The 7,844-nt window shown below is 34.0% G+C and overlaps 1 protein-coding gene across 4 annotated transcripts in view; it reads right to left on the bottom strand.

Moving 5' to 3' along the window:
• Positions 1 to 295: 295 nt before the first annotated feature.
• LOC106868726 (peroxisomal trans-2-enoyl-CoA reductase) overlaps positions 296 to 7,844 on the bottom strand; it is a 55,775-nt gene continuing 48,226 nt past the window's right edge. For all 4 annotated transcript variants that reach the window (XM_014914122.3, XM_089359660.1, XM_014914123.3 and 1 more), the window contains 2 exons: positions 3,301 to 3,412; positions 296 to 1,037 (listed from right to left, as the gene is read on the bottom strand). In XM_014914122.3, coding sequence (XP_014769608.1) covers positions 958 to 1,037; positions 3,301 to 3,412 — 192 coding nt within the window. In that variant the 3' untranslated portion in view covers positions 296 to 957. The remainder of the gene's footprint in view (positions 1,038 to 3,300; positions 3,413 to 7,844) is intronic.

The following is a 7,844-nucleotide window of genomic DNA, read 5'->3' as shown; positions in this document are numbered from 1 at the left end:
ACACACGTGCATGTGTATCATGATTATAGTTTTTCAAATTGATAACTTCTTTGATCTCAACAAAATCACTGAAAAGTGGTCTTTTGGCTAACAAAGATATTGTATGTAGGTTTTAAATTCTGAAAAATTTATCTGAATTTTTGTTCGGCTAAATCAGTCCATCTACTAAAATTAGTGGTTATATTTTACAATCTTCATAAATATAAGATCGCATAACCTGAGGTAGCTGCAATGTGGGGAATACCTGTATAAGTCCACTGAAAACAATTATATGGCATGACAAAAGATCTATCAATACTTTCAAAGTACTTTTATTTCAGCAACCTGATTAATTAACACTCATTTGACAATGATATTAGTCAAGTAAATATTAACATATTTAATGTAGAAAAAGAAGAGACAACATCAGTCTACAATATTGAGGGGATATTTTAATCAATTCAACAAACAAAGATCACTCTGGATATGTTTTGTTCTTATTAGACCTCTTCTGCAAAGCACTGGCTTCACTTAATCCAGTGTGCAGTAAGGTGACATAAAATGATTTTGAAGTGAGGTTGTTTCACCCCAGAAACATACTGACTAAAATGTATGATCAAAAAAGTCATGCCTATCTTGTCTAAGTACATTAGGGACTACATAAGTCCAGTGTTTCCTTCCATATCTTGCAAGTTGAGTGAAAACACATGCTTCCACATTGCTGTTAATTTTTTAAAAATTCTCCTGTAGACTGCATTCTCACATAGTTTCTGAATCTCCTTTGACTTATAATCTTAAATGATTAAAATCTTTCGCCTTTTTTCATTTCAAGAATCTATTCTAAATATGACAAAATAGATATAAATATAACAATTATATTTGCATTTTTAAAATTAAGTGCAATAATTTGTTGGTTTAATATCTTATATTAAAAAATAAATCAGTTTTATGTATTCTTCCATTTTCTTCACCACATTATTATAATTTGCTTTTGGGGGAACTGTCTTCATCAGTGTTTTCTTCGGAACCACAGGAATATTCTGGCCACTTTTTATGATCTTCAAACAAGAAAGTAAAAAACTTTAGTTTAAAAAATGATATTTTAGATATTGTTGTATTTGGGGATGGTCATGTTGCCAGTTTAGCTTATGAAAACACATGCACCATTCATTTGGTGTTCGCTAGCTTCAGCTTTATTTCATATTAATTATATTTCAGCCAAAGTTCTTTCATCACTCTTCTGTGACCTCATCAGTGGTCCTTTGCTTTCTTCTTTATTTTTTGTGTCTCTCCTTCCTAATGATCTGCCATTTTGTATTCCTGTTGTGTGTGTATGGGAATGAGTATGGTACCTGCATTATCAGTATCCCCTGTTTATTCACGTTTATTTTATTTTATTTATTTGTTTTTATCTACTTGTTCATTTTTTTGGTATTAATTTATTATATTTTGTTCATGTATTTAATTATTTAATTGCATTTATTTATCTATTTATAAATAGATAAATAAATGGAATTAATTAAATACAAACAAAATATAATAAATTAATACCAAAAAAATGAATGAGTAAGTAGATAAAGGCAAATAAATAAAATAAAATAAACGTGAATAAACAGGGGATACTGATAATGCAGGAAGGAGAGACACAAAAACGAAAGAAGAAAGCATAGGACCACTAATGAGGTCATAGAAGTGTGACGAAAGAACTTTGGTCAAAACATAATTAATACGAAATAAAGCTGAAGCAAACGAACACCGAAGAAATAGCGTGTGTGTGTTTTCATTGGCTAAATTGGCATCATGACCACCCCAAATACAATATCTATTTCAACATATGATTTCACATCAAGAATCTTGCAAAACGAATACATAAATGTGATATTTTAGAGTTATAATTCAATTTTACTGTGTGTATTTTTAATTAGTTTACAATGAAACAAAATTATCTCTTCTGCCAATTTATCACACAGTGATTAGCTTCAGTTTACAAATATGATTAGCTAATATTATGCTCAGGTATTGCAAGATCAATAACCCTGTGTAGAACTCAATATACATATGCTTCAGAACGAAGTGTTGGCTGAGTATATAGCAGTAATAAGAAAGAGATATGACAAAGGAATAAATGATTTATCTTATACTCGAGGCTCTGATGACGTTATAAGGTGTTATACAGGCACTCAACTAAGAGTCCACTGCATCTTATAACAGAAACAACTGTAAGCTAATGAAGTTTTTATGATAGTCATTTATTCCTTTGAAATCTCTCTTTCTAATAACTAGATTTAGTAAAATACAAGGGTTTTAATAAGTTTGTATATAATGGGGAGAAAGAGAATAGGATGTTTTAAGGTTTAACTCATCTTAGTGAATTTTGTTTTTTATTGTGAATATAACAGATTATAGATGTTCCCAGTACAACTTCAGGTTTGAACTTCACTGCTCTTCCACCCATACAGTATACTAGGAGAGTAATTTCAACACAGTTACTGCAAAGACCCACTTCTAGGAGACATCAAAGCAAACAGAATCTGAAGAAGCTAGTGATAGTCTCTATGTGGGAAAATAAGTATAAAATATTCACAGAGTACCCAGAATACCAGGTTTCTTGTCCCTCACCACTGTACACTAACTTTTATTCTGCTCTGTGAAGAATAGATATTTTCATAGTGTTGCAGATACTAAATAGATAGAATCAAATGAATAACTAGAGAAACAAACAATTCTGCTTGATAGTTGGTACTAGGAGAATAATTCCACTAGAACAAAACTCAGTAATTGGAAAAATAATTGTATCAGCAGCGGGGCCTGAAAGCATATGCTGGTTTACCCCTATCGCATCATGATGGATCCGTACTCCTTTGAGCAACATTAAATTCACTCATCCGTCCACAAACACTCTCAAAGCTTTCCTATAAAAAAAAAAATACAAAGATAAAACTGAAAGAGGTCTGTTGTACACACATATGTATATGTGTGTATGTTTGTGTCTCCTTGTCTTGACATTGCATGATAGTTGTAAATGAGTGCCACTGTCACACAAGCAGTGTTGTTCATTTCCAATATTCTGTAGAAACATATCTGGCCTAGGAGAAATATTACCTTGCATAGAAACAAGTGAGAGTTGGTGACAGGAAGTGCATCTGGCCATAGAAAACCGGCCCCACCTGATTCATGAGGACTTGGAAAAGTGAACATTAAAGTGATGATTGACGTTGATATGTGTGAGGTGGAGCATGCATATATGCACAGTGATTGCCTTTGTGCCCTTCTAATTGCAAGAAAATCCAATTCAAATGGTATTACTTTGATAATATTTACCTGGTACATCATAGATAGTGCTGTATAAACTTGAAGCACCATCAACTTTCAGAGTTGCGCCAGTGATGTAGGAGGCAGCAGGTGAAAGCAAAAAGCAAACAGCTGCTGAAACCTTGAAATTGAAGTAAAATAGAAAAATACAAGATTAATAATGGTCTATTTTAATCATAAACACCAATAATAATAATTAATAATAATAATCCTTTCTACTATAGGCACAAAGCCTGAAATTTAGAGGAAGAGAGCAAGTCGATCACATCAATCCCAGTGCTACTTAATTTATCAACCCTGAAAGAATGAAAAGTGAAGTCAACCTTGGCAGGATTTGAACTCAGAATGTAAAGGTGAATGAAATGCCACTAAGCATTTTGCATGGCATGCCAAGAGTTCTGCCAGTCCACCACCTTAATAATAATAATAATAATCCTTTCTATAATAGGCACAAGGTCTGAAATTTTGTGGGAGGAGACAAGTGAATTACATTGATCCCAGTGTTTCACTGGTACTTAATTTATCGACTCCAAAAGAATGGAAGGCAAAGTCAACCTTGGTGGAATTTGAACTCAGAATGTAAAGACAGATGAAATGTTGCTAAACATTTCGTCTGGCATGCTAACAATTCTGCCAGCTTGCTGCCTCAATAATAATAATAACAACAACAACAACAACAATAATAATAATAATAATAATAATAATAATAATAATAATAATAATAATAATAATAATTCTTTCTAATTTTGATACAAAGCCAGCAAATTTGAAGGGTATGGTAAGTTGATTGATTCATCCTTTCAGGGTTAATAAAATAAGTACCAGTTGAACACTGCAGTTGATGTAATCAACTATCCCTCTCTCCCCGAAAATTTCAGACCTTGTGCCTATTATAGAAAGAATTATTATCATTAAGGCAGCAAGCTGGCAGAACCATTAGCATGCCAGGCAAAATGCTTAGTGTCTTTACATTCTGAGTTCAAATTCCACCAAGGTTGACTTTGCTTTTCATTCTTCCAGGGTCAATAAAATAAATACCAGTTGAGCACTGAGGTCAATGTAATTGATTTACACCCTTTCTCAAATTGCTAGCCTTCTGTCAACATTTGAAACCGTAATCATTATTATTATTAAACAATAAAATTTGAAATCATCATCATTAGGATGAAAGAAGCTCGTCGTATATATATATATATATATATATATATATATGCATGTGTGTGTTTGTCCCCCCAACATCGCTTGACAACCGATGCTGGTGTGTTTATGTCCCCATAACTTAGCAGTTCGCCAAAAGGGACTGATAGAATAAGTACTAGGCATCCAAAGAATAAGTCCTGGGGTCGATTTGCTCGAATAAAGGCGGTGCTCCAGCATGGCCGCAGTCAAATGACTGAAACAAGTAAAAGAGTAAAAGAGTATTATTATTATTATTATTATTGTTAACAACAAAATTTGAAACCAGTATTGTTGTTGTTGTTAAACAGCAATAGTGACAAAATGAAACCAAATGGGATGGTCATAGCTGGAACAATTTTGATCCTAAATTTGCTGGACCAGGGCTAAACTGAGCTCAACAATAATATCAAATAAACAGAGGAGAAAATATAACAAAGCTAGGATGGTCATGACAGGAAAATAGGTCAAACAGACACACATATGATCAAAGTCAGTACAAGCTTGATCATCCTATCTCTTTGCAAGTCCTTTCTTTTCTAAAGATGGTGCAATGCAATACAAAGGAGATTTAGCTACTATTTTTGTGGCTTGTTCAGCAACCATTAAGAGATTCCCTTGTTGGCCCATCCTATTTTGTCTTTATTACTATTTCTAAGTGATTTATTCTCCATAACTTATTCACTGATTCCAGCTGGCCATTTTGATAGGCCTGTTTGATAAGGACAAAGCTGAGCACAGCAACAAGAAAATAAAAGAATAAAATTAACTAAAGATGAGATGGTTGTGTTTGAAATCTCTTTATCCATAGGTCTGCTGGACCAGGAATGACCTGAGTCTAAAGAATAACAACAAAGGAAAAAAATAAAGCAATAACAAAAGAAGAAAATGTGTAGAGATGAAAATATTACGAATAAGTGTCTAGTGCCAAATATAACTATGATTGAATAATTATGTTAATAAGTCTTAATTAAGACTTATCATGGCTCTCTTTGACTCATACTGCCATGTAAAAACTATTGAAACAAAGATAATAATTTGTGTATCTAAGTGTGTAACTGGGTGAGTGATTATGTATGTATGTATGTATGTATGTGATAATGAGTATATGCATGTGGATAATTTATGAGTATACATGTAGAGAGAGGTTGCTGTCTGTGAGTGCACATATATACATAGATATATGAGTGTATATGTGATAATCAATATGAATGTGAGTGTGTGTGTATGCATGATAATGAGTATGTGTTTGTGGGGCAGGGTGGTGTATTGATGTGAGTGTGTATGTTTGTGATAATCATTATATGCATGTGTATATGTTTGCGGGCACTGTTCAATAATGAATGTCTTACATTCTTCAAGGCTGGCTGTTGAAAGGGAGTGCTTCAGTTGGTTTAAATGACTTGGCCACCTCACCTCTATATTTGGTACTTGAGATATCAACCCCAGAAGAATGAAAGACATTCCTTATATCTATATAATGTATTTTAATCCCTCACTTCACATATGTCTGCCAGCTTCTTTCTGTCTTTGTTATACAATAGAAACTAATTTTTACACTTGATTTACTGAATAAATACTCTTATAAGGATTTGTTAATGTAATCAGTATTATTATTATTATTAGTAGTAGTAGTAGTAGTAGTAGTAGTAGTAGTAGTAGTAGTAGTAGTACAGGGATATGTATTGTAATAGCACATCACTGCCTCCACCATTCGTTGGTGATTCCCTACTCCTAATGGATGACACCTTTGCACTGTTGGGGTAGTCATTGCTGGTGAGGGTTTTATGAAGTCGGAGTGCAAATCCTACCTCAACCTCTTTAAAGTTGCCTCTTATGACATGCAGATGAAACGTTGGGCCTACTCTTTGACATGCTAGTCCTCACACAGCACTAGAGCAACATGAAATGAAGTGTTTTGCACAAGAACACAACACACCACCCAGTCTATGAATTGAACTCATGATCCGGCAATTATGATTGCAACACCATATGAAGGCTACATACTTTCATCTGCCGCCATTTATATTGTTATAATTTGAGCCAACAAGACAGCCTATATAAAACTGCTCAGTCAACTAGAAATAGTAGCAAAATTTCTCTCATATTCACAAACACCCTCATTATAACACCAACAATGCACAACAAGCGTTTTAAGACCATTTTTCCAGTTAAAGTACAGAGACGGGGGTAGGGTATCCTTGTGGGATCCATGGTAATCACTTACCTTCATATTGCTCTATCCTCTACATCATCTTCTCTCCAACTCTCTTGCCTTCATTTCCTCTTTCATCATCTTAAGCCATGTTTTTTCTGTCTTCCTCTTCCTCTATTTCCTTCTACATTCATTTCCATCACTCTTCTCACGTAGTCACTTTCATCCTCCCTCAACTCATCCCATTTCTCTTCTCAACATTCATCACTCTATTTTCATCGTTCTCTGCAATTCATTGCTTGTCTCTTTCAGTGATGCCCTGCTCATCCACTGGATCATTCCCATTTCCTTTCCAGCTTTCACTGCTCTCATTCATTCATTAACTACGTCCCATAAATCTTGGCCCTTCTCTATGTGTACCACAGTTTAGAATAGGTTCACTGTATCAAAGAAGATCACTGCAAAGATTATGACTACCATCTAAAACAAGGAAGAACAAATTAGATAATGTAGTCTTAAGTATACTATACTTGTAGACAAGATGGGATGGCTACTGCCAGGAAATCATTAATTATAAGTTTGAAAGACCAGGACTAACCTGGCGCAAAATAACAACAAAAACAAGATGCAAAGTCTTTTTCTCTTCTTTCATCCAGTTCAATGCCATTTGTCATTTCAATTTTATTTAAACACACACAGACATACCCTAATTAATGTTAGATGTTCCCTTCCTAGGCCCTCCAGTATTTGCTTCAATTTATGTTACTCTAGCTAATAGATTCATTTCTATTAATGACACTCAAGGTAAATTCTTTGCTAGAGCAAAAGACTGTCTGGAGTTGGTGGCATTCAGTATGAGAGGTATAGCTGATCCTGATAAGAACTGAACATGGAACCTTGAGGGATGAAATTAAATACTGTCATTAGGAGCTCAACCATTTTTACCATCTTACCATTCTATATACTTTGCTATGTGAAAGCTAGCACAGTAAGTTATAGGAAATATTGAACTCAATCAATAAGAGAGTAAATTGACTCTAAGTCCTTGTCTTATTTATCAGATCCCCACATAAGGCAGTAAACTGGCAGACTCATTAGCACACCGGGCAAAATGCTTAGCAGTATTTCATCCTTCTTTACATTCTGAGTTCAAATTCCACCAAGGTTGACCTTGCCTTTCATCTTTTTAGGGTTGATAAGATAAGTACCAGTCAAGTACTGA

This window comes from Octopus bimaculoides, chromosome 1 (genome assembly GCF_046866305.1).
Source record: "Octopus bimaculoides isolate indiv1 chromosome 1, ASM4686630v1, whole genome shotgun sequence".
NCBI lineage: Eukaryota > Metazoa > Mollusca > Cephalopoda > Octopoda > Octopodidae > Octopus > Octopus bimaculoides.
The sequence above is the reverse complement of the archived record's forward strand: the minus strand, read 5'-3'. Positions and strand labels throughout refer to the sequence as shown.